The 27407-nt window shown below is 34.8% G+C and overlaps 6 protein-coding genes across 6 annotated transcripts; 3 read left to right on the top strand and 3 right to left on the bottom strand.

The window, feature by feature from the left end:
• Positions 1-1564: 1564 nt before the first annotated feature.
• LOC127176928 (olfactory receptor 52J3-like) lies at positions 1565-2506 on the top strand. Its single transcript, XM_051128777.1, has one exon. It carries the CDS (start codon positions 1565-1567, stop codon positions 2504-2506), a length of 942 nt encoding a protein of 313 aa, XP_050984734.1.
• Positions 2507-5174: 2668 nt separating this feature from the next.
• Positions 5175-6116, top strand: LOC127176927 (olfactory receptor 52J3-like). The gene has a single exon (XM_051128776.1). It carries the CDS (start codon positions 5175-5177, stop codon positions 6114-6116), a length of 942 nt encoding a protein of 313 aa, XP_050984733.1.
• A 1835-nt stretch (positions 6117-7951) lies between these two features.
• or71at1 (odorant receptor, family 71, subfamily AT, member 1) lies at positions 7952-9094 on the bottom strand. The gene is made up of 2 exons (XM_051130123.1): positions 9064-9094; positions 7952-8939 (listed from the first exon to the last, which is right to left on the bottom strand). The coding sequence occupies exon 2, from the start codon at positions 8930-8932 to the stop codon at positions 7952-7954; it is 981 nt and encodes a 326-aa protein (XP_050986080.1). The 5' UTR covers positions 8933-8939; positions 9064-9094.
• Positions 9095-13576: 4482 nt separating this feature from the next.
• Positions 13577-14515, bottom strand: LOC127177718 (olfactory receptor 52J3-like). Its single transcript, XM_051130130.1, has one exon. The coding sequence runs from the start codon at positions 14513-14515 to the stop codon at positions 13577-13579; it is 939 nt and encodes a 312-aa protein (XP_050986087.1).
• A 4098-nt stretch (positions 14516-18613) lies between these two features.
• Positions 18614-19549, bottom strand: LOC127177782 (olfactory receptor 8D1). Its single transcript, XM_051130296.1, has one exon. The coding sequence runs from the start codon at positions 19547-19549 to the stop codon at positions 18614-18616; it is 936 nt and encodes a 311-aa protein (XP_050986253.1).
• Positions 19550-23927: 4378 nt separating this feature from the next.
• zgc:171927 (uncharacterized protein LOC100124616 homolog) lies at positions 23928-26926 on the top strand. Its single transcript, XM_051130297.1, has 6 exons — positions 23928-24071; positions 24331-24403; positions 24622-24717; positions 25462-25557; positions 25636-25767; positions 25850-26926. Exons 1-6 carry the CDS (start codon positions 24058-24060, stop codon positions 26069-26071), a joined length of 633 nt encoding a protein of 210 aa, XP_050986254.1. The 5' UTR covers positions 23928-24057; the 3' UTR covers positions 26072-26926.
• Positions 26927-27407: the final 481 nt, after the last annotated feature.

Here is a 27407-nt window from a genome sequence, read left to right as displayed (position 1 = left end):
AAACAGTTCTGAATTCAAAATAGACCATTTGTGTGATTCAAGTAGATCCTATGAGTTTTTAAAACCCTTGCAGCTCATTCTTCAGTGCAAAACAATGCTTAACTTTGACAAAAAAAAAGTGATTTTTAAATGCTATAATACTGATTTTTATAATGTCTAAATATAAATCCAAAAGCAAAGCATGTGAAAAGAACTATATTACAGGGTGAAAAAGAGCCCATAAGTGATCCTCTGCAGCCAGCTACTGGTTATAGTGGAAATATCGTGACATTTTAATTTCAATAGTGCACCGGACAGCATCACTGATTATAATGGGTTGTATTGTATTTTTTTGTATTTGTTCTTCAAATCTGATTTGCTGAGAAGAGTGTGATATTCTAGTGATAACAAAACTCCAACTGTTTGATCGTTTGTATCACTCCGCTTGCTGTATTTTTCGCAGGGAGTGTCATGTTGGATGCCCAAATACAGTATAATATTAAAAATAATACTGTTTTTTAAGTGAGAATGTACTTGTTTAAACTTCATTTATGCGGTTTGTTAATTAAGATGTTTGTTTGAAAATTTGTGCTCATGAACCTGCTGCTGACTCTGATGTCTCTATAGTGGTTAAACATGAGATATAATTTGTTTTGGATAAGTCTAAGGGGCAGCCCTTGGTCTCATTAATCTATTACTTTTTCCAGAGCGAATAGTTTTGGCTGAAGTAAAATCTAATCACGTTACATTTTATGTAACATTAATGCTGTATATCAGAGCACTGCCCTTGTACTTTAAATGATTTGCCTAGCAACTTTATGGTGGCTGTTGTTATTTATTAAATATTATTATTCAATAAATATTTATATTAATAATAGTAGTATGTAATAACGTTATTTGGGATTGTACTGCACACACTTTTACTCATTCCCATTAACTGTGCATAGGGGGTTGTCTGTCTTTTTATTTGTTAACAGCCCAGGTACAATGTGATATTTTAGTATTTTTATCAACTTTTGAACGACAAAGCAGACAGATGTTTTTTAAACCATATGGTGTACTTATGACATCTTCGTGCAGGGCTGTGCGCATGCTACAAAACAATATCTGTTTCCATGACTAATCCAACACAAATGGGAGTTTTACCGCCCAGCTCCATGAGTATAAATCATTAGCCCACAGGTGATATTCAACAGTGCTGAAGGATGATCACTTAAGGTGACATTATGCATGACAGTATGTGCAAATAGATTTATTTAGAATTAGAATAGACTTAATTATTTCAAATCTCAACATTTGTGTATTTTTTTTTTTTCAGCAAATGAGGGCTAACAACTGGTTAAAATATAGAGTGAAAGATGTACCTTATTAATCTAATGAGACTAACCTGCTTTTTTTTAACGTTTATTCCTTTTTCAGGTTGTAGCCTCAGTAAGATAATGCTGGATATGCCAAAATGACAGGATGAAATGGAATAATGTTGGACACCAACTTCTCATAAGTTCTGAAAAGATTTTCACTTTTTTTTTTAATAATTACTCTTTGTTTATTTTGATAGCATTAACAGCTTGTTTGTGTAGGCGTCATGTATCCAAATGAATCTGTCCTCTCACTGGTCCTGACTTTGCACTCTCTGGAACTGCCTGAGGCGAGCGTTTATCCTGCATTCATATTTGGATTAACAACATACATGTTTATCTTACTCTGCAATCTAACAATTATTTTTACAATTTGCTGGAACAGAAATCTTCACAAACCAATGTACATACTGTTGCTTAACCTGCCAATCAATGATGCAATGAATGCTACAATCCTTTTTCCTCACCTGCTGTATAGTATATGGTCTCAGGACAGATCAATATCATATCCTGCATGTTTTATTCAAGGTTTTTTAGCACACCTGTATGGCGGAGCATCATATCTTATTCTTACCGCTATGGCCTATGACAGGTATATCGCTATCTGCTGCCCCCTGAGATATGGAGCCATTATGACTACCAATAACTTGGTAAAAATCATAACTGGGATGTGGTTTTTAAATTTTGCTCTTATAATAGTAGTTTTCGCTCTTCTATTACCTTACAGAACTTGCCAGACACACATGACAGATCTAGTCTGCTATAAGACAGCATTAATGAAACTCTTATGTGATGGCACAGAGGTGAACAATATCTTTGGGTTGAGTTGCATCATTTTTTACCATGGCCTTTCACTGTCTGTTGTGGCATTTACATACATTCATATATTAATCACTTGTGTTACTAATAAGCAGTCTGACGCAAAGATAAAAGCACTTCAGACATGTGGTACTCATTTGGTCGTCTTCCTGTTATTAGAGTTGAACACTCTTTTTCCTCTTATTTCACATCGATCTGAGGTTGTTCCTGCTTTCCTACGCAGAGTGTTTTCCATATCCAATTTTATCTTTCCTCCTCTTGTGAATCCCCTTGTGTATGGTTTTAAAACTAAAGAGATCAGACAGAAAATTTTCACCTGTTTAAATCGCAAGAAGATACGCAGTTTCTGATGTAATTAGATTAAATTATCATGAACTGATTTTATGTAACTTTTATGTTACATAAGTGCCTTGAATGCACCGTTTTGATTAACCTGTTCAATTTGTCATGTTGTAATATAAGCGGCAGTTTGTTTAACAGACACTATTATAAAAATTATTTTTGCACAGATACATTTTCTTAAAGTGTCAAAAAATAGGCACATTACTGAAATTAAATGAATAGTATTCAGCAGGTCATGTAATTTCAATATGACAGCCACCATGAATGGATGACCCTCCTTATGGAATCAGTTTTTCTAGGTCACTGATGATACAAGTCTTCATGCAAGGGTACTTAATTTTAATTTTAAACATATTTGTACTATTAATTTTGTAGGTGTACTTCTTTTTTCATCTTAATAATGAGGGATGAAATTGTTTAATATTTAGTAAAAAAGCTACAGGTAAAGAATTTAAGTGCTGTGTACATGACATAGTTTGTTTACAATGTGTAACACAACAGATTAAATAAAATAATTGTACATTATCATATAGTTATTTTATTGCCCCACACGATCTGTGTTTGAAACTAGAAACTAGTAGGGACTTATGGAGACACTTATGGAACGGCAATGGCATTACGACATCATATTGCACTTCGCGACTTCGACTCGCAACTTTTTGATGTTCTGCTGTAACTGTCTACCACGGAAGAGCAGCTGGTTTGCTGTCTTTCCAACATGACAGATTAGGTAGATAAATGTTACGTTTTATAGTATATACCACTGTAATTCCATCAGTATACGAGTCTACCATAGTTTTTCATTTAATCTGTTTTGATATGTTTTAAACTTAAGATAATCCACCATTTGTACTTAAATAACCCTTTGCTGGTTTTTGCTGGTCATGTTGCTGGTCAAGGACCAGCATGAACCAGCAAAGAACCAGCATAAACCAGCTAAGGACCAGCATAAACCAGCAAAAGACCAGCTTAAACCAGCATCAGAACCTACCTAACCAGCATTCCAGTATCAAAACATACCTACCAGCATATGCTGTTTTTTTCACCAGGGAAACGACTGAATGCTGCATTGCACGTCTTGTTTACGGTTGCTTAATGGTTTTTACGATCTTGGCTATGGCGGTGTAACAGCTTAGTTCCAGTCATGGAAACCGTTCCATTGGAAGCTGTTGCTTAAAGTCTCTATGCTGCCGTCGGATAACACATTCCAAGGCAGGAAAACATCAAAGCACGTTCAAATCCGATGCAGGGCTGCCAGATTTTCACAACAAAACCCATCCGAATTGCTAGTCAAAACTAGCCCAATCGCATTTTGAGGTTTGTCCACTGGTAAAAACAGTTCCCCTGGTAAAATTAGTATTCCAGGGGCAAAATATCACATTATTGTTGTAGCTTCAATCCGTGGACATGAAAAACAACCCGCGGCAACAATGTTAAAGTAGCCCAATTCCGCGGGAAAAGCGCGGACTTGGCATCACTGATCCAAGGTTATCTTCACTTCCTGCCACCTGAGATACCTTCATCTAGTTGATTTTTAAAGGCAGCATAGATGTATCCTTCCCTGCCTTAGATATCCCGCAATCCTGTGCATTCCATTCCGTGATGGTTGAGCAAAAAAATAAAGATGGCGTCTGAAAGTTGCGTTTGGTGGTCAGTTTGTGTGTAAATGTGTGTTTCTGCTCAACTTTGTACACTTTTGATGTTATTTCTAGTGAGAAATCAGTATTACAATAATGAAATATTCATTTAGTTATCACCAAAGATAACTAGATCATTAAACCATTGTTGTAGATCATTAAACCAGTACGCTGCCTCAGAAGCGTGTCTGAAATCAGTTTCAGAAGGTGCTTGGGTGGAAAATCAATACAGAATACAATAATTTGCCTGGCCTATTGGATTGAGACAGGGATGGGTGGAATTTCAGCACAATTCCCAATGTAGGAAGTCATAGCATAGCTTTTATTTTTTTAATCTAAATTAAAAATCTTCATCAACCAAAAAGGTTAACTGACATTTTATTTGTCAAAAACCTAGGTACAATGTGATATTGTACATTTTGACTGATGTAGAAGAGAGAGACGTTATTTAAAATCTTATTGTGTAGTTATGACATCTTCGAGCAGGGCCGTGCGCATGCTACAAAACAACACCTTTTCCCATGACTAATCCAAAGCAGGAGTTTTTTCACCAAACTCCATGAGTATAAATCATTAGCCTACAGGTGATATTCAGTAGTGCTGAAGGATGATCACTTAAGGTGACTAAATACCACATGTGCTGCTTTTAAGGCAGTTTGTCTTGTGAATACAGAGTAACGTGATCTAAATACTAATAGGAGATAAATTAGGATAGGATTTAAATTATACAGTGGAATATGTGCCTTATTAGTCTGATGAGATGTGGATCTAACAAAAATAAGGAAAAATCATATTGTGGCAAATATAACCTGCTGTTGTTTAACGTTTATTGCTTTTTTCAGGTTGAAGCCTCAGTAAGATGAAGCTGTTTATGGCAAAATGAAAGGATGAAACTGTTCAATGTTGGACACCAACTTACCATAAATTCTGGCAGGATTTTTAATTATCATTTTTAATCATTACTCTTTATTTACACTGATAGCATTAACAAATTGTTTATGCTATACTGTGTAGGCCGTAAATAGTAAGAACAATCACCATGTATCCAAATGAATCTGTCCTCTCACTGGTCCTGACTCTGCACTCTTTGGAACTGCCTGAGACAAGCATTTATCCTGCATTCATATTTGGACTAACAACATACTTGTTTATCTTAATCTGCAATCTAACAATTGTTATTACAATTTGCTTGAACAGAAATCTTCACAAACCGATGTACATACTGTTGCTTAACCTGCCAATCAATGACACAATCGGTGCTACAAGCCTTTTTCCTCAGCTGCTGTATAGCATGTGGTCTCAAGACAGATCAATATCATATCCTGCATGTTTGCTTCAAGGCTTTTTCGTACACCTGAATGGCGGAGCATCTTATCTTATACTTACCGCTATGGCCTATGACAGGTATATCGCTATCTGCTGCCCCCTGAGATATGGAGCCATTATGACTACCAATAACCTGGTGAAAATCATAACTGGCATGTGGCTTTTTAATTTTATTGTCATAATTGTAGTTTTCTCTCTTCTAACACCTTACAGGATTTGCCAGACACACATGACAGATCTAGTCTGCTATAAGACAGCATTAACAAAACTCTTATGTGACGGCACAGAGGTGAACAATATCTTTGGGTTGAGTTGCCTAATTGTTTACCACGTCCTTTCGCTGTCTGTTGTAGCATTTACATACATTCATATATTAATCACTTGTGTTACTAATAAGCAGTCTGATGCAAAGAATAAGGCACTGCAGACATGTGGCACTCATTTGGTTGTCTTCTTGTTGATGGAGTTTCATACTCTTTTTCCTACTCTTTCACATCGTTCTGAGTTCATTCCTGCTTTCCTACGCAGGGTGTTTTCTATTTCCAATTTTATCTTTCCTCCTCTTGTTAATCCACTTGTGTATGGTTTTAAAACTAAAGAGATCAGACAGAAAATTCTCACCTGTTTCAAAAACAAGAAGATAAGAAGTTTCTGATGTTAATGGCTCCTTTGGTGTAACTTTTTCTGTTACAGTTGTGTCAAACTGAATCTGTTTATTATATTGTTATCTATAAAGTGTCCAAAATTAGGCAGATTAATTAAATAAAATTAGTACTGTTTGGCTGGTCATGTGATGATGCTGCCATGACGGGACGACCTGCCTTATGTAAAATAAAAGCTTTTTCTAGACTATACTAATATAACAGTAATGTTTATGTGAGATTACATATTTGTGTAAATCTTTTATGGAGTGACAAAAATGTATTTCATTTCTTTTAGTGATGCTCTATTGTTATATCTCTAATAGCACATTTTTGTATTATAAAATAATTCCCTTTAGGAATAAAGGTCACCAAAGCATCAAATGTTTCAAATATTCAATATTTTATTTTTTTATTGCAGCCAGAACTCAAATTAAATGAATAATGATTTGTATTTGCCACTATATTTGGATCATTTTAAAACCTGCTTTATTATTCAAATGTTGGACTAGGTTTAAATTAATTTTCACTACTCATCATTGCTTGTTTGTCAGCATTATGCAATTTCAAATCTTTCCTTTGCATTTTAATCTCTTTATTTGGTTTTCTCTGTGTAGTGGAAACAAAACATACTTGTACAACAGCATAAATAGTCTTTGTGGGGAAATAATATATTTGTTTTCACTATTTGTTAATGTCATTCTGTTTATTTCATGACAAATGCATGCGAAAGTTTGGGAACCCCTTGCTGAATCTGTGAAAATGTGAATAATTTTAACAAAATAAGAGAGGTCATACAAAATGTGTGTTATTTTTTATTTAGTACTGTCCTGAGTAAGATATTCCACATAAAAGATGTTTACATATAGTCCACAAGACAAAAAATAGCTGAAATTATTAAAATACCCCTTTTCAAATGTTTGGGAACCCTTGGTTCTTCATACTGTGTGGTTACCTGGATGATCTACGACTGTTTTTTGTTCATGAGTCCCTTGTTTGTTCTGAACAGTTAAACTGAGCACTGTTCTTCAGAAAATCCTCCAGGTCCTGCAGATTCTTCAGTTTTCAAGCATCTTTTGCATATTTAGAAACACAATGCATTAAGAGCTGAGGGGTGAAAACTTTTTGAATTTGAAGATCAAATTAAATTTTACTTCATTTGTCTTCCGGGAAACATGTAAATATCTTCTTTTGCTTCTGAATAGCAGTACTAAATGAAAAAAAAATAATATTAAAACAAAATAAGAAAAATTCTGTTCAACAGTTTTCACCCCCCTGCTCCTAATGCATCGTGTTTTTTTCTGGAGCATCAGTGAATGTTTGAAACTTTTTTAATAGTTGTGTTTGAGTCCCTCAGTTGTCCTCAGTGTGAAAAGATGGATCTCAAAATCATACACTGCTGGAAACATTTTTATGTAAAATATTTTACTCAGGACAGTACTAAACAATAAATAACATGCATTTAGTATGATCTCTCTTATTTTGTTAAAATTATTCACATTTTCACAGATTCTGCAAAGGGTTCCCAAACTTTCACATACCACTGTATTCACACATGAAAAAAAGCCTAGTAACAAGTAAATTATAAACAGATAATACAACATTTATTTAAATGTTTTTAATGCATTCACAACAATTACAAAGAAACGATTTACACCAAAAGATGATGTAATAAAATTTTCTTTTTTTAAATTATCTTATTATACAGTTGTTTAGTTTTTGTTTGTTTGTTTGTTTGTTTGTTTTTTTTTCCATGATTAGTCGTACACAGTTACAATTAAACTTGTCTATTACATCTAAAATACAACATCAAGAAACATTTTTCAATGATTACATGCAATAATAATTATTATTTTCTGTTTTTAACAGCAGATGTATTTTTACCCGGGTTAACTTTGTGCCTTTTCAAAACCAAAAAGAATGCTATTCTAATATCTTTAGTTTTCATTCCATATATGACTGGATTGACAGCCGGAAGGACTGTGTAAATCATCAAGCCACAAATCCTCCGTGCATTGGCAGAGATGCTGGGGATCCGATATGATAAAATAGCAATGCTTGTCACTATTTCAAAAAGGAAAAATGTAGCGATCTGGGCTATACACGTATTCAGAGCCTTAACTTTTGAATCAGCATGTGTTTGTTTTATACATGTAATGAGAATCTGCGTATAAGAGTACAGCTGGATAGAGATACTGATTATCTGCATAAATGCTGTTATAAATAAACCATAAATGTTGTTCACAGTTAAATCCTCTCCACATGAAAGCGAAAGCAAAGATGGGTTGTCACAGTACACGTTCGTAATAAAAGAGTTGCATTTTTCCATTCTAGCCTGAAGGGAAAACAACACTAGTATTAAGGCAAAGTCAAGGCCCCATGCCAGCATTATGATTCCATATATTTTGCAAGGTGTCATGATAGAATTATATCTGAGAGGGTTGCATATTGCTATGTAGCGGTCTACTGACATGGCTGCCAGTAAAAAAAGTACTGAACCTGCATAAAAATGTAGCAGAAAAGCCTGAAGAACACATGTAGGGTAATACACATCATTTGTTTCTGTTAAAATGTCCAAAAGCACCCTGGGCAGACAGGCTGTGATTCCGATTAAATCGGTAAAAGGGAGGCTGAACAGGATGTAGAACATCGGCTTGTGAAGGCTTCTCTGAGTGATTATCAGTCCAAGAATGGTTCCGTTACAGAGCACAGAGAACACGTAGATCAGAGCTCCAGCCAAGAACACAGGATATATTGCTTTGGGATGGATATCAAGTTTTGCAATTTTAAGATTAAATGTGAAAGTAGGATTTGAAAGATTTCCAGCCATTAAAATCCTTGATGGAAAACAAAAATGAACACATTTTCACCATAAAGAATTTTACATAAATGATCGTGTGACAAGTTTTGTAAATCTGACTGCATGCTTAATCATGCAGTTTAAGTCACAATATGTCTTACCTTAGCTCACTTATGCTGTAAGATGTATGACCTGAATACACTAGCTATACCGCTGTAGGCTATGGTACAGAATCTTTTATGCAGAAAAAAACAGTCGTGGGACTTGAAGTCTTGGGAAGTCATGGGACTTCAGATGGTGCTTTATTGAAAACAATAACAGAAACAGTTGTCTGTTTTAGACTATGATTCCACCCAGTCTTTAGAGATCAAACATTTTTGATATTTTGTGGGGTGTAGTAATGGTAATTTTAGATGTCCTCTCGGCTGTATTTAATTATAAAACCTTTTATAATCTATAATAACCTTAAACTTATTTCATATTTTCTCTAAACCTTCTTGGATAATAAGACAAGCACCTGCAATTATGGCCAAATTAAAGATTTGTTGTATGTTATGTGCTCCCACTGAGAAAAAAACAAAACAAACTTAGGAACACCTTCTGATCAATGACAGAAATTTACCTTCCCATTATGAAGCAATATTTAACTTTTTGGAAGTTTTTTTTTTTTTTTTTTTAACTTTTGTAATGCCATTTTTCTAACTTTATTAAATGTATGTCATCTTTTATGACAAAAAAAAAAAAAGATTTTTTGTTTGTTTTTTGTTTTGTTTTTTGTTTTGTGTTTTTCAAAAATTTGAATTTAACCATAAATTAAATTAAAATAATAGGATACAATCAGGAAGAATAAGTTACCAGTCAAATTAAATCAGCAACAATTCACCTTTGCGTGGCACAAAAGTGCAAATGTAGCATTAAGGAATATTTACAGAATTTTTGACAAGATTTAGAGGAGGTATTAATGCATTCATAATAACAAGGTTTTAAGATCAATGCTTTCAATATAAAGTTTTGAATATATAAATATTAAATATTAATTAATATTTAAAAGTCTCAATTTATACTTTAAAAATGAAACTGAAACCGCCAGTAGGTGGCAGCAAGTCAAAGTCTTTGTGACTGAATCATTCATTCAATTGATTCCAAAACGTAGATTCATTCATAAACGAAAGAGCGCTCTGTCAGAGACTATAGATGCACAGCGGCTCAGCTGGGACTTTATTTGGAACTATTTTTATTGACAAAATATAGTACAATCAGACAACAGTGTTCCTAAAATGTAAGTCACTTAATAATAACTTTTGTATAAAATGTATAAAACTGTTGTATAAATTCAGTTTCACTTTTGCAAACTCTTTATAATCATTAAAAACTGTCCGCGATCTCACAGACTTGCTTTTTTAATTAATGAAGCTCTCTCCACTGCATACAGAATCTATTATATACATCGTCTTTACACATCGTTATAATGAATTACAAAAACCGCAGTCTGCTTTCAAGATCTGAGCTGTGAGGAGCAGGACGCACACCGATAGAGAAGCATTTCTATTGGCTGCAGTCTGCAGGTATTATGGCCAATCACAAAAGACGGTATTACGCAGCGAAACATAGACACAAATATTCTGCTTTGTTTTTAGTCTACATTGTGCTACTTTTACTCGAAGAACTAGGATCGCTTTCGTAGTCTTTTGAATGGATAAAATATAGAAATCACTTTAATTTACAAATAAAACTAACCTTGGAACTTGAAACCCCATCCCTCGCCCCCAGTTTGTTACACCAATGTGGTACAGCGTCACCTTTTATGCAGAAAAAGTCATTGTACACATCAACCCTATTATGACAAAAATCTATGCAGTGGTTTATAATTAATCTGTAAAAATAATATCCCCTTTTTCAAATCGAGTCATTTGGAGTCACACCGACAGAGGCCGCTCCCACAATAGTTGATTGACATGAGCGTCTTACCTCAGATCAGCTGTAACAGTCCGACCTCCATTGTTTCGATGCCGGAGCAGGGATGTTAGACAAGAATATCTCGGATTGAGCGATTGAGGTGTTGTGTTGCTGGATGTAATGATGAACATAGTGGTCGTCATTCAGTCCAGACATCTGAGCCGCTGAAGATGCAGTGGATTACGTTTGTTTGTGAAGGGAATGCACCTCCTGATCTACATAAATGCGTCTATGTTCACGCAAATCATTCGTGATCCAGCTTCACCTACAACAGAAGTGAGTATAAGGTTTTTTTTATGAATTTCTGCAATCACCTTTCCTAATAACGTGCTAATTAGCAAGTTTTGCATGTGGCTAAAGTAAACAATCTCTCCTAGCAGCAGAGAGAAGAGAGGGGCGGGGCGAGCAGAGCTCATTTGCATTTAAGGAACAACCCCTTAGAATGGGATGATTTTTGACAAGGTAAAAAGGGTGTTGTTTTACACAACGATTGAGAATTTTTAACCAAAGTATGTTGTAGACTTTTCATTAAGACCCTAAAGAATCATATCAACTTGTGGAAAATGGCCATCCAATGACCCCTTTAAGAGATGTGTTGTGTATTACTGGAAACAATGACAGACCTTCAATGACAGTACCTTCCACACATTATTTTAAACACTAAAGGAATGGACTGCAAAATTTTTATCCAGGTTTTTGGAGTTTCTAGTTGCCAAATGTTTTTTTATAAATAATTAAACAATATGTGACAGAATATCACATAATGTGTGACGAACATAGGTTTTATTTTTATTTTTTTTTTTTTTTGGTTTTTTTTGAAGCGATGATTCCACCCAGTCATCAGAGATTAAACATCTTTTATATTTTGAGCCAATTTTTGAACACATTTTCATTTTTCAAACATCTCCTAACAAAGAGGTGCATGTTTCTACTAAAGTCTGTTCGGAAGTGTGTGATCAGTCTTTAGTGAATTATTATTATTATTTTATTTTATTTTTTTTTTTTGGATTTAGTCACTGTTTACAAAATTGTCATGTGTTGTAAAGATCTGTTCATTCGTTCCAGACTTCAGGGGAAAAGTGGTTGAGTTTCTTTTTTTCTTTCTTTTTCTTTTTTTTAGCCATTTCCCTTTTCCAGTTTTAAAACCATTAAAAAAAAATTCTAAGATAAATAGACCAAAAAAAGTTGCATTCTCCCTAATACAGTTAAAGTTAAAGTGTTATAAAAATGTATTTGACAGCCTGTTGTGTTTGTATATTTCATTACAAAGCAGGAAAAAAAGCCCTGTTGCATTGAGTATACATTTTTAATAAAAGACATTTATGCAAATATGCCTTGAAAATAATTGCAATTACATTAACCATTGACATTTGTGCATACAGTATGTAGATATCATATTCTACGAAAAGTGATCAAGAACAGTGTTGGGAAAAGTTACTTTTAAAAGTAATGCATTACAATATTGAGCTACTCCCTAAAAAAAGTAACTAATTATGTTAGTTACTTTTTATGAAAAGTAATGTGTTACTTTACTTCTGCATTACTTCTTAAATCTGGGCAGGGCTTGATTGTTTGTTTTTAATATAAAACTTTTTGACAAAGTTTGACAAATGTAAAAGCCTTTTCACACCAAAAGCCTCAGGCTTTGAGAAAAGTAAATTCACGTATGTACAGTAGACCGCAGAAGAAAAAAATATCAACTCTTCAGCACTAAAAAGAAAAACAATGTTAGATTATCTTGAGTAATTTTTGCTTATTAGTATGGTTGAACTGGATCATTGAATGTCGGCAGCAAAGAAATCGGTTAATAAAATTGGATTAAATGCATAAAGGATATTTGTATTATTTAACATATTTAATCATTGCAGGTTTGCATCATATTCTGAGTTGAATTTCACTGTTTTTATTCATTTTGAGGAGTGAGACGAATTAATGCATGTTCACTTTTATTCTGGAACTAACATCTTATTCCTGATTTCTCTCAACATGGGGACAGGAGAGCTTTTAATCAATAAATGGGGGGGAAAAGTAACTGACGTTACTTATTTGAAAAAAGTAACTCAGATATTTTCTTGTCAATTAAAAAGAAATGCGTTACTTTACTAGTTACTTGGAAAAAGTAATAATATTACATAACTCACGTTACTTGTAAACACTAAAAGACTGAATGATGGCTATTTCTAACCCACAGTCTCTTTTGGACTGTTTTTGGACTAAGAGAGAAACCAGTGATGGAGGCCTTCATATAAAACATAACAAGAGTAAATTCTAAATTAACCAATTAACGTGTTCTTTTGACCTAATCAAAACCCATTGGATATAAAACTTTAATATTATGTTTTACTATGCATGTTAACACATGCACTTTTCAGAAATGTGAGATTGTTATAGTAGTTGTGCACACAAAACATACAAAGATATCAACATATCAGAACAAACAGTTTACAGGAATGTATCTTCTGTGATAATTCATGTTTTATACCTGACGTCTCTGAGACTCTCCAAAAGAGTAATACATTGTTCATAGATGTATCATTGTGAAAACTGAACTGTATACACTAATTGAAATAAGTGCATTTTAAAAGCAGTTTCTTTTGCTTAAAATGCCTAAATGGCTCATCCTGCTACACTTTTATAATTAATCATAACACTACTATGTAAAAGGTTTTTTGGAATCTCTTGGCATAAACAGTGACAAAAATATATGTTAGAAATATTTTACATTTTAGAGATTTTTCTGCGCAAGATTTTTAACAGGTTATTTCGTAATTCGTGGCTGTTCAATCCATAAACTATTGGATTCAGAAGTGGAGGCACTAGAAAAATGAGCATTCCCATAATCTTTTGCAGATTTGCGTTTACATTTGAAAACCTGTGTGACAGGATGGTGAAACTTCCAACAACCTCAAACATGATGAAAATAACCAGTTGGGCAATACAAGTGTTGATGGCCTTGCTCTTTGCGTCAGACCTACTCGTGGCCAAGCAGGTAATCAAAATCTTCACATACGAAAATACTTGAATGGAAACGCTAATAATCTGCATCATGGCTGTTGTAAATAAGCCAAAGATGTTGTTAACTGTAGTATTACCACAGGCCAGCTTAACAAGAGAAGGGTTATCACAAAACACACTCACAATATGGGATCTACATCTTGAATGCATTCCCTGCAAAGAAAAGAGCACAACGATGAAAAAAAGGTCAAGGCCCCATACAAAAGCAACAATTCCCATCACAAACTTTGGTGTCATGAGAGCATTGTAACGCAGAGGCATGCAAATGGCAATATAGCGATCAAAAGCCATGGCAGCCAGGATGAACAACACAGCACCCCCATACATGTGGAGCAGAAATCCCTGGAGCACACAGAGGGGATAGTATGTGTCATTGGTTTCCATCACAATGTCAGAGAGCACCTTGGGAAGCATAGAAGTGATTCCCACAAAATCATTCAGAGGGAGGCTGAACAGAATGAAGTAAATTGGCTTGTGGAGACTTTGTTTCAGAATAATGAGCAGCAACAGGGTCAGATTACAAAAAGCACCAAACATGTAGATGAAGATGCCAAAAAGAAATATGGGATATTTTGCTCTTGGAGGGATGGAAAATGGATCCAGGGTCAGCTCAAAACTGACTATGATGGATAAGTTCTCCATTATGACTCTAGAACCTGTGGAAAATAAGAAAAATAATAGTAAGGTTACATTCATATCAATAAAACACCAAACGACAACCATAATTGAAAAATAAAACAGCATGTCACTCACCTCATCCACACTTTAAACCTCTAACAGCACCTCAGTTAAAAGAAACTACAGTGTGTTGATGTTGTCATGTTTGCAAGGTCTTGTTGAACGTCTTATATAGACAGTCAACATACTGACATCATCCACATTATAACCCCTAAAGACAAATTATGTGAAAGTGCATATTACTTGTCACAGGTTGACGATGTGTGATGACACAGATTTGATGTACATATACATATCACATAATTAATTCCAGCACTGAAAAATCCACGCACTTTAAAAAATGTGTTTCAGTAGCATTTATAATAAAAAATAATAGGGCCAATTTTAAATTCATGCTGATTTCAAACACTAAAAAATGCTGGGTTATTTTTTTTAACCCAAATGCTGGGTTCAGCCCCATTGGGTCATTTTATTTGGGTTGTTTTTAATATTTTTACCCAGGTGCTGGGTTATTTTTTTTAACCCAAATGCTGGGTTTAACTGTTGGGTTATTTTATTTGGATGTTTTAAATATGTTTTATCAGGTGCTTGGTATTTTTCCGGTAACTAAGTTGCTACGTCATTTTTTTTGATGGGTTAAGCCTGTCTCTGACAAAACATCCCAGCTCCTGAGTTACAGTCAGAGTGCGGGCTTTTTGTGTCCTCTACAGGAAAGAGCAGTTCTCAGTGCCACCGATTGTTGCTCTAAATTGTATTATTTTATGCAACACAACATAAGGACGAGATGTCAGTCAGCTGCATCAGCAGCGGTCACTTTGCATGATGGAAACACCTTTTGCCATGCATAAAGTAAATGAATTTTTTTTATTAATAGTACTGAGTATAATTTAATTTGATGTTAAAATATGTTCTCTAATGTCAGTAGTGTTTGTTTATGGGCAGGTTTTGGAGTCAGTCATGGCATCTTTCAGCTACGAGTGAAACACGAGGCCGTGGTCTAAAGTTCGCGCTTACCCCGGCGAACAGCAGCCCGGCTAATATTTTGCGACACACCGGCACAAAAATTAGTGGTATTTCGGTAAAAAGTGATTACAGAGAATGGCTACACTAAAATAGAATACACTAAAATTACTACTACTACTACTACTTTTAAATGTTTCTTTTTTAAAAAAATCTTTATCTAAAACATGGTCATGCAGGATGAGGCATTAATATGTGCTTTATAAGTACTAATGAATAGTCAATATGCTAGTAATATGTCTGCTAATAAGCATCTTAATAGTGAGAATTGGTCCTTAAAATAAAATGTTACCAAAAGATTTTTAAAAAGTTTTTTGCTGCTTTTACTTGGAGGTCCAACCATGTGTTATCTAAATAATTTTAAGAGAACAGACTTTGAATGAGGAACATTTTAATTCAATTTCTACATTGTGATTCAACACTTAACATTCACTGGTACTTTTAGTTCACTACATTAATAATAACAGTTGCACATGCATGTGTTTATTGGTCCATTGAGACTTTCAGTAGGCCTATGTGTGATTGATGAGATCTGGAGGGATTTCATTAATGGCGTCCACTTGGTTTTGTCACATATAATAAACAACTTGATAATTAACCGCCTTTGCGTCTAAAGTGTTGATGTGATACCAGGCCAATATGAACAGTGCCACTAATAATACCTTTGGGATGCCAAGCTTGACTGCGAGTTGTTTTCTATTATTTTGAATTAAAAAAGATACAATGTTTGAAAAATAACTTTAATAACAAGAAATGTAAGACTTTACTAATAATAGTAGGTGCACATGCTTTATAATCATTGTGTAACGCATTGTGTAACTTCAAATAATTTTGATTCCGTTTGCTCTTCCCTTAAGACTATATTTTTAGTTCAATATCATTTTAGATATCCAGTCTGAATCAAACAATGTCTGTGGAAACAGAAAAGAACATAAGACTGTTACTTTACCTAAAAGGATAGTTAATTATCCTTAAATTTAATTAATTAAATGGGTTAAAGGGTTACTCCACCCCAAAATGAAAATTTTGTCATTAATCACTTACCCACATGCCGTTCCATACCCGTAAAAGCTCTGTTCGTCTTCAAAACACAATTTAAGTTATTTTGGATGAAAACCGGGAGGCTCATGACTGTCCCATTGACTGCCAGGTAAATACCACTGTCAAGCTGCAGAAAAGACATCGTCAAAATAGTCCATCTGCCATCAGTGGTTCAATCTGAATTTTATGAAGCAAAGAAAATACTTTTTTTAAGCAAAGAAAAAAAAAAGATTTTATTCAACAATTCGTCTCCTCCGCGTCAGTGTAGCTCCATTTTGGAGAGTATAGTGCCATTTTGACCCAGAACGGCATACAGAACGTATGCTGTTCTGTGTCAGCCGGACTACACAGATACGTTTTCTACGTATATTTACGCTTTGATTTGAACTAAACCAGCGTATCCAGCAGATACGTCACGTCCAGCAGATACTCTCCAAAATGGCGCTATGCAGAGGAGACGAATTGTTGAGTAAAATCTTTTTTTTTCTTTGCGTACAAAAATTATTCTCGTTGCTTCATAAAATTCAGATTGAACCACTGATGGCAGATGGACTATTTTGATGATGTCTTTCATACTTTTCTGGGTCTTGACAGTGGTATTTACCTGGCAGTCAGTGGGACAGTCTAAAGCTTCCCGGTTTTCATCCAATATATCTTACATTGTGTTCCAAAGAAGACAAAGCTTTTACAGATTTGGAACGACATGAGGGGAAGTGATCAATGACAAAATTTTCATTTTGGGGTGGAGTACCCCTTTAATTACTCACCCTTGTGTTATTCCAAACCCGTAAGAACTTTGTTCATCTTCTGAACACAAATGAAGATATTTTTGATGAAATCCGAGAGCTTTCTGAACCTGCATAGACAGCAATGCAACTGACAACTACCATATTCAAGGCCCAGAAAGGTAGTAAGGACATTGTTAAAACAGTCCATGTTACATCAGTGGTTCAACTTTAATTTTGTGAAGCTACGAAAAAACGTATTTTGCACGAAGAAAACAAAAATAACTATTTTATTTGATGCACGTTCACGAGAAGCTTCATAAAGTTAAGGTTAAACCACTAATGTCACATGGACTATTTTAACGATGTCTTTACTACCTTTCTAGCCTTGAGCATGGTAGTTGCAGTGCTGTCTACAGAGGGTCGGAAAGCTCTCAGATTTCATCAAAATATCTTGAACAAAGGTCTAACGGGTTTGGAACGACATGAGGGTGAGAAATGAATGACAAAACTTTCATTTTTAGTTGAACTATCCCTCTAAAGAAATTATTTGTCTGGCCTCATTATGTGTTATTTGCACAACGAAGGACAGAAACAGGCAGAACAAGGATTATATCAAATTTTTATTTTTTGTTTTTAACATAGATGCCAAAAAAGATTGTTTCACACTGAACAAAAACAATAATTTTCACAGTGTTTTATGGTTTTAATGAATACACAGGGACACATATGTCTATGTTGTAGAAGATCTTGCAAACCTCGCAGCTGAAAATTGTATATTTAGAAAGTACCTTTAGAACATAGACTTTTGCCTATTGATAAATGATGTTTGTCATAAAATGATAGCAGACATCAGTTAACACTGAAAGAAGGAGATCAAGGAGGAGATTTGCCTGATCTGCTATCGTTCCCAATCATTTGTTTCAGGAGTCTGTGGATTGATTGATTATGATCATCTGATGTTTGTCATTTTCTATAAAATCACAGATAAACAAAGAACTGTTACACAGGTGAAGGCAGATAACTGAATGATCTGTTGTTGGTTTTTATCTCCAAATGAACCCTAATTATAAAAAGTAATTTTGGACATATAGGTTTTGGCATTAATGTGAATTCATTCATTTTCTCAAAAATGAAAAGTGAAAATTGTTGTGCAATTGCCCTCTACTGACTACATATACGTAGATATTAAAAATAATTTATTGGAACTGCCATTAAACATGAGCAGAAGGCTTTACAAGACATCTTGGCACAAACTATGATAAAATAAAACATTTTAAGCAGAGATTTTTCTGTGAAAGAATTTAAGGAAGTGCTTTCGTATTTCATGGCTGTTCAGTCCATAAACGATTGGATTCATAACAGGAGGCACCAAAAAAATGAGCATCCCCGTAATTTTCTGCAGATTTGCATTAACATCTGAGAACCTATGAGACAGGACGTAGAAAGTCACAACAATTTCAAACATGATGAAAATAACCAATTGAGCAACACAGGTGCTGATGGCCTTGCTCTTTGCGTCAGACCGACTTGTAACCAAGCAGGTAATCAAAATCTTCACATAGGAAAATACTTGAATAGAAACACTAATAATCTGGATTATGGCTGTTGTAAATAAGCCAAAAATGTTATTAACTATAGTATTATCACAGGCCAGTTTAACAAGAGAAGGGTTATCACAAAACACACTCACAATATGGGATCTACATCTTGAATGCATTCCCTGCAAGGAAAAGAGTGTACAAATGAATAAAAAGTCAAACCCCCATACAAGAGCCACAATCGTCACAACAACCCTGGGCGTCATTAGAGCATTATATCGCAAAGGCATACAGATAGCAATATAGCGATCAAAAGCCATGGCAGCCAGGATGAACAAAACACCACCCCCATACATGTGGAGCAGAAAACCCTGGAGCACACAGAGGGGATAGTATGTGTTATTGGTTTCTGTCACAATGTCAGAAAGGACTTTGGGAAGCATAGAAGTGATTCCCACAAAATCATTAAGAGGGAGGCTGAACAAAATAAAGTAAATTGGCTTGTGGAGACGTCGTGTGAGAATAATGAGCAGCAACAAGGTCAGATTACAAAAAGCACCAAACACGTAAATGAAGATGCCAAAGAGAAATATGGGATATTTTGCTCCTGAAGGGATGGAAAATGGATCCAGGGTCAGCTCAAAACTTACTATGATGGATAAGTTCTCCATAATGACTCTGTGAAATCTATGGAAAAGCAGATATTAATATCAAATTACCCAAAAATGTCTTTATATAATATAACTTGACAGACAACACAATTAATGTTCTCACCTCATGCAGTAGAAAAGACTACAGTTTCAATGTTGACACCAACAAAGTGAAGTCAATCACGTAGGACAGTAAAACACATTAGTCTTATATAGACAGCCATATTTCTGACATCACCCACACGTAAACCCCTCAAGACAAAAAAAAACTGTGGGAAAAAAGCATGCAACTGAAGGGTGAAGAATATTTTTCCTTAGCAGAAGACTTGAGACTACATTAGTAGCACAACAATACTGAGTATCTAAAATGAAAGTCTAAATGTTAGTAGATATCGGCCATGCATGTACATGTGTTATTTATCTGATCAGGACAGCGTTTTCAAAAAGAATTGTAGGCGTGTAAGTAGATCATAGAAACCATTGCCGCTAACGGTCTCTATCAGGTAGGAAATTCAGCCCAGATCTTATCAGCTGTTAAATGTCACTTTCAATGAATCTCAAACATGGTTTGATGTCCTGTTTTCAGTACATGTCATAATTTTAATGTAGTGGTAATGCAAAGTTCTGTCATGAAACTCTAGATGGCGCTGGCTCATTAACACAAACTGATTATACTGACAGCATTAAACTTCTTGGCACAAGCTGATTGGTTCTTGTTGCTTATGCAGCCAATGAGCTTGCTGCTTTCATTTAAATAGCTGTTAGAATTCACTAGATCGTTTTGCAGTGCATTTTCAGAGTTCCTCTGAAACCCTCCACCTTCCCCAGCTCCACCTGTATAGATCTGCAACAGCAAGTTCCTGTATTTGTTAAAGCTAAAGTAAACAGGCTCGTCACTCCACAGAGAGAAGAGAGGGGCGGGGTGAGCAGAGCTCATTAACATTTAAAGCTACCTCAACCAGAACAGGATGATTTTTGCAGAGCTGATTTTGGCAAGGTAAAAAGGGTGTTGTTTTACACTACCATTGAGAATTTTTAACCAAAGTATATTATAGACTTTTCATTAAGACCCTAAAGAATCATATCAACTTGTGGAAAATGGGCATCCGATGACCCGTTTAACATTGTCACATCAGTGTAATCTAATAAAGTAATACTTATGGATTTCTGGATTATGGAATCCTGAAAAAAAGAATCACAGGTTCCAAAAAATATTTGCGTTGATAATTCTAATAATAAATCAGCACATTAAAATGATTTCTGAAGGATCATGTGACGCTTAAGACTGGAGTAACAGCTGATGAAAATTCAGCTTTGCATCACATGAATAAATTATATTTTATGATGAGCATAAGAGACGTTTTAAAAAAACATTACAAGTCTCACTAATCCCAAACTTTTGAGTGCTATAGTGTACATATTTATAATGTATCTGCTTTAACTCTATTAGTACATTATATTTGAGGCTACTGCAAATGTGAGTATTATTAAATACTTACCCTGGCATATATTTACTAGGCCATTGTGCCTTTTTTTATACGAACACCAGACCATTTCATCACCTTACAATGCCTGATTGATGAAACCTGTGGGAGAGTCTGTTAATGGCCTCTAGTTTTGTTTTGTCACTTGTAATAAACCCTTTGATAATAAACTTCCACCAGTGGTGCTAACTGCAAACACTGTTGCTAATAAAACCTTGGGGATTTATGTCGCAGTGTCATGATCTGGGCTGTGGGGCTTCCCTCAGCCACCTGAGGTCGCTGTTTTCCCTTCCCTGCACTGCACTTCCCTGATTGTACACCTGTCTGATCATTAACATGTACAATTTTTATAGACACTTTTAGGAAAACAGTCTAGATAGCCTTTTAGTCACATTATTTAAAAGTTTCTGTTGAAATGTTCTCATTATATGTATATTTAAAGGGACAGTTCACCTAAAAGTGTAAATTGTCATCATATACTCACCTCATTGTCTTCTTCCCCGTCTGATAGTTGCACCGGACGCTGGACTGTTTCGTTGGTTTTCGTCGTGTCTCCCTGTTGGATTGTATATTCTCGTCGTTGATCGTTTTGTGGATGTGTATTTCGTCACGGGAGTTTTCACCACATCACCATCAGCCATCTAGCCCCTGCGCCACCCAGCCGAGAGATCCCCTCATCACCACGGAGTTTGTGTTCACCTTGTCTTCAATAAATCTTTGTGTTTCACCTGCAGTTGCTTCCATCTCGTTCATTTCACCGTTACACGCAGAGCCTATACTTGCAAGTCTTCTCAATCATTTTTGAATCATAACCAAAACAACTGAAAACTAAGACTTTCTTTCCAAGAGATTTTTTTTTACAATTTTGCTTTTATTAAATATTTCTATCATGAACCAAGACATAGTCAAATCATAGTCAGATTTTGTGAAGTCACTAGCTCAGTTATCCATAATTCTGTATCATTTACCCCATTTTATTTCACATTGTGGATGTTTCCTTTCTATATCAGTCTATTTTCATTAATATATTTCTTAGTACAATAGCAAAGAGGTCCTTGACCTTGATTTGGGAGTGTCAGAATTCTCTAGATTATGTTAAGGTACCATGAAAACATGACCTTACTGGGACTAAAGACCAAAGAGAAAACATATTAATTAAGTCTCTTAAACATTGGTCAAGGGAAAGCTGTGGTGAGTTGATTAGGACCATAGAGACCAAGGGTCTGAATTGAGTAAGTGAATTAAGCCTCAGGTCACTTAAATGTTGTAGAGTTACTGATAGCACGGCCCAAGTTGCCCCTACTGGTAGAGTGTGTAACTGCACCTACACATCTGAGCCCTAAAAGCATCTTTTTACTTTGACACCAACTAAAAATAGCCATATTTTTGAAATGTCTTCTTAGCTACAGTGTAAAACAGACTTTTCCATGTTTTTCCTGTCTGCTGCAAGGAATCATACCGAGTGAACAGTCACACAATATGGGCCAAATGATTGGCTCAAAAGATGTTAGTGATTATGAAGTAAAGATGGCAGTGTTCAAGACATTTACCAGGCCATTTCTGCAACTGAGTTGAATAGGAATGCAAACAAATTGCCTTGTCAAAGTACATTACATGAGTGGAACTTATTGTTTCTCAACGTTAACAGTCATGTGCATTTGTAAGTACTGCGTGTAGGCCTGTAAACAGTTTGAGTCTTATTTTATAGAATTCTAAAAAACAAAGAAAGACATTTAGATCATTCCAAGTACTGTAAGGAGGATCTTCTGAGCTTTACAAGGAAAAGCAGTATATGGCTTCATGAAGTCATTTTCTGTTGCAGTATTTTCAGTAGGCCTCTTGAGTATATTAGAGTCAAGGGAACACATTAATTGGCCCTCTTGGATCTCTTGGCCTGCATTGTTTTGTTGTTACTGTATCTGTTTTCAGCAAGATTATTGCTGTCAACTGTTCCGTATGACTGTATGGCAAAGAATTCTAACAGATAAACAACTGTAAAAACAAAAGTATGAAAATAAAATCATTATAGCAACAACACTGTGTAACATCGACCTGAAAATTTGTGTCTGGATCAAATTATTCAGCATTCAAAGTCTAAAAACAATTCAAAACGTTCAGCATGACATTCATAAAGGGTGAAGCAAAAAAAAATACAAAAAAGTACTTCAGATTGTATGTTATTTCATCACTTTTGGATATAATCTTCAGCCACTATTTCTCAAACAAAACATACCTACCTTTTTTTTAATGTAATACCTTGCATTGACTAATACTTAACAGCAATGAGATGGGTGGGTTCTCTCTTATTATTCAGCGTCCTCTAGCGGTAATAGTTTGCTAATACAAGTCAAGTTACGAGTGATGTTTTGGGTTCACTATTTTTTTCTTACCTGTTAATATTAATTTCATGAGCTTTATAACTTTTTATTTATTTGTACTTTTTAGTGATTAACTTTACACTACAATAACATTATGTTGGGTAGAGTTGTTGATACAGTTACATAACCCTGGTGAAAAAAACAGCATATGCTGGTAGGTATGTTTTGATGCTGGAATGCTGGTTAGGTAGGTTTTGATGCTGGTTTAAGCTGGTTCTTTGCTGGTTTTTGCTGGTCATGTTGCTGGTCAAGGACCAGCATGAACCAGCAAAGGACCAGCATAAACCAGCAAAGGACCAGCTTAAACCAGCATCAAAACCTACCTAACCAGCATTCCAGCATCAAAACATACCTACCAGCATATGCTGTTTTTTTCACCAGGGAATTCATGGACAGCTTCATGGCTTCCTAATTTTGCAGAAATCAACATGCTTTTCTATATGCTGTCGTTATCACCCTTGTTGTCACTACTGCCGGCCTGCAACTTTAAGAAACAGGTAATGGCCTTTGTAACCTGATCAAGGCTTGAATAAATGATGGAGCTGTATCTGGGTTCACTATTGCCACGGCTGTTGCTGTTTGCATTTCCAAGGACAGAAACCAGCTGAACTAAGATAATCGAGCTGAAACACGTTTACACAGCATCCTGCTATTAATAACCCTAAGGATGAATCCTGAGTAGTAAGTAGCTTAGTCACGGCTCTTAAGATTGCTTGTCTACTGTATTGTGGTGCTAGTGTTTTTTTGTTTACAATACATTGTGTTGCTAATGGTCGACAGACTTTCTTCAATTACAGTACATAGAGGAGGCCTCTTGTGCCATTAATGTTCGTATTATCAACTGTGCCCACAATTAATAAGCAAATAAAAATGCAGCTTAAATTTAGCATGAATGCTAGTACAGTAACATAAAATGTTAATAATATTATGTTTTTCTCAGTGACTACCTGTTCAAGTTGCTGCTGATTGGGGACTCCGGTGTAGGAAAGTCATGTTTACTTCTACGTTTTGCTGTAAGATAGATATTTTACCCATTATTTTCTGCTTAAAAGTTGTTCAGTGAATCATTTAAAGTAGTTGACCCAAAAATTACAATGCTTTCTATTATTTGCTCACTGTCATGATGTTTCAAATATGTGCTGGTTGTTTTTATCAGTGTAAAACTGATTGCTAATTCAACTGATTGATAAAGTTGATAATTCTGTTAATGACAAACAATTTATTCCAAAAGGATGACACCTATACAGAGAGCTACATCAGCACTATTGGAGTAGATTTCAAAATCAGAACTATCGAAATGGAGGGGAAGACTGTTAAACTGCAGATTGTGAGTATAGATGTTACAGACATTTATGTATTTATATTCAGACATAACTACCCAGATAGCACACGTATGTCTGCAAGATGTCCGTTAAAGATCAGTTGATCTGGAAAGCATCTGCTGTGTACAAACATCTGACAGACGTCTGTAAGATGTCAGTTTTACATATATTCTAAATCGTAAACATTTTAAAGACATCTAATAGATATCTATTCAACATCTGATAGGAAACGTCCTATAGACGTATTGTAGATGAGCAAACAATCTAAAAAAATATGTCTTCCAGCTGTAAATGCAGAAGTCAAATAGACATCTCTGTGATGTACGTATGCTATCAGGGTAGTTGGTTTGTCCCAGATAGATGTACGTCTGCAAGACGTCTGTTAAAGATTACTTGATCTGGAAAGCATCTGCTGTGTACAAACATTTGAAAGATGTCTGTAAATGTCAGTTTTACATACATTCTAAATAATAAACATCTTAAAGACATCTGATTGTAAACGTCCTGTAGATGTATTGCAGATGAGCAAACACTCAAAAAAATACGTCTTGCAGATGTAAATGCAGACATCAAATAGACGTCTCCGTGATGTACAGTGTGCTATCAGGGGCTGTGTCTGGGTTGCTTGGCAAAAAGGCCCTAAATGCTTGGATGACGAATGATATACACACATTTTCTTAATCTTTTTACAAACAACATATGTGTTGTGCTTTTTTGTAACATGTTTTATGTGTTTTTCTGTCCTGAAGTGGGATACAGCAGGACAAGAGCGATTTCGTACAATAACATCAAGCTATTATCGAGGGGCGCATGGAATTATAATTGTGTATGATGTCACTGAGCAGGTAAGGCTTTTAAATATTACAAAATGTTATAGCATTTTAAGTACAGAGAATGTTAAATGAAGTACTTTGCTTTTACAGGAGTCTTTCAACAATGTGAAGCAATGGTTAGAAGAAATTGATCGCTACGCCTGTGAAAATGTCTCCAAGTTGCTAGTGGGTAATAAGAGTGACCTTGCCTCCAAAAAGGTGGTAGACTTTACTACAGCAAAGGTAAGCCTTCTGCTCATGAAAACTTATGGTAAACTCTGTTCTAGGAATGGCAGATCTAAGTTAATAATTGTACTGTTTTCAGGAATTTGCTGAATCACTCAAAATCCCATTCCTGGAGACAAGTGCCAAGAACGCAAATAATGTAGAGAAGGCATTTTTAACAATGGCCTCTGAAATCCAGAAGAGGGTCGGGACGGAGAGCGTTCAGAATGAAGCAGTTAAAATGGGATCCAAAATAAACAGTGCCCCCCTATGGCCTGGTGGAGAGAAGTCAGTAGCCGAGGAGGTCAGCTCTTGTTGTTAGTGTGTTGTATCTTTTAAATTCAGGGTAATATAACTTTTTTTGTTTATCATTTCATGTGTTTTTGTTTCTGTTTTCCTTCTTTTTCATTCTAAATGTAAAATAAGCCATTGACTATGTTTCCATGCCCTAATGAGCTAATGAAGACGGTACATGCTTTTGGAAATGTTTCTGTAAATCATTTTTCATGCATTGTTCTATGTTAAGTGCCCGTTTTTTTCTTTTTGGTGATGGACAAAACCTATAGGCATACACAACTGTTCAAAAGTTAGGGGTTGTTAAAATATTTGGTAACACTTTACAATACGGTTCATTAGTTAACTACTTTAGTTAACATGAAGTGAAAATGAACAATACTTCTACAGCATTTATTAATCTTAGTTAATGTTAAATTCATTTAATAATGCATTATTAAAGTCAAAAGTTGTGCTTGTTAACATTTGTTAATGCACTGTGAATTAACATGAGCTAACAATGAACAACTGTATTTTCATTAACTAACATTAACAAAGATTAATAACTACTGTAATAAATGTATTGTTCATTGTTTGTTCATGTTAGTTACTACATTAACTAACATTAACTAATGAAACCTTACTGTAAAGTGTTACTGAATGTTTTAATGTTTTTAAAATAAGTCTCTTACACTCACATTTACAATTTAAAATATTCCTTTTTCTATTTTAACATATTTTAAATTGTAATTTATATCTTTGATGGCTGATCAAGAAACATTTATGTGGTGTTGCGTAATATTTTGTGGAAACCATTATATATTTTTTTTCATTGGTGAATAGATTTTAACTGAAACTATATTCCCTATTTTTAAAAGAAACAATGCTACAAGATCTAAGAGAAGTGCAGCTTAAAATATATTTACTTTTCAATTTCTCAAAAAATAAAAATGTATATACATTAAAAAATGAGCTTTTTCTGATTATCAAGCAATCTCTCACTGTCCAGTGCATATACAGAATTTGCACTCTATATGAATCTAAATAAACACTCAGATCAACCTAATTAAATGCGTAGATAAAGCACTGGCATCATATGCGTCTCAGAGTCAAAAAGAAAATAAACAATCATTATCTCATGGATATCATTAGTGAAATAAGTCAAGTAATAATACAGTTAAGGAGATGTAATATACATGTATAATTTGATGGTCATATTCTGACATTTAACTGAATATATAATATTCATTTTTATGACATTTCAAAAGTTTTGAAAGGTGCGTATCTTGATTTATAATCAAAGCTCTAAAAGGGTTTGACTTTTTTAGGTCGTGCATTGCAAGAATTTGAATAAAACACAAAATGGCATTGAACATTACAACACG

This window comes from Labeo rohita, chromosome 15, assembly GCF_022985175.1.
Source record: "Labeo rohita strain BAU-BD-2019 chromosome 15, IGBB_LRoh.1.0, whole genome shotgun sequence".
In the NCBI taxonomy this organism is placed as follows: Eukaryota; Metazoa; Chordata; class Actinopteri; order Cypriniformes; family Cyprinidae; genus Labeo; species Labeo rohita.
This window is presented reverse-complemented; position numbering and strand designations above follow the sequence as displayed.

Excerpts from the sequence above, each read along its gene's own strand:
- LOC127176928 (XM_051128777.1), top strand. The coding sequence starts at position 1,565 with ATGTATCCAAATGAATCTGTCCTCTCACTGGTCCTGACTTTGCACTCT.
- LOC127176927 (XM_051128776.1), top strand. The coding sequence starts at position 5,175 with ATGTATCCAAATGAATCTGTCCTCTCACTGGTCCTGACTCTGCACTCT.
- or71at1 (XM_051130123.1), bottom strand. The coding sequence starts at position 8,932 with ATGGCTGGAAATCTTTCAAATCCTACTTTCACATTTAATCTTAAAATT.
- LOC127177718 (XM_051130130.1), bottom strand. The coding sequence starts at position 14,515 with ATGGAGAACTTATCCATCATAGTCAGTTTTGAGCTGACCCTGGATCCA.
- LOC127177782 (XM_051130296.1), bottom strand. The coding sequence starts at position 19,549 with ATGGAGAACTTATCCATCATAGTAAGTTTTGAGCTGACCCTGGATCCA.
- zgc:171927 (XM_051130297.1), top strand. Across the intron at positions 24,404-24,621 it reads GTTTACTTCTACGTTTTGCT|GATGACACCTATACAGAGAG; the intron begins GTAAGATAGATA and ends TTATTCCAAAAG. Across the intron at positions 24,718-25,461 it reads AGACTGTTAAACTGCAGATT|TGGGATACAGCAGGACAAGA; the intron begins GTGAGTATAGAT and ends TCTGTCCTGAAG.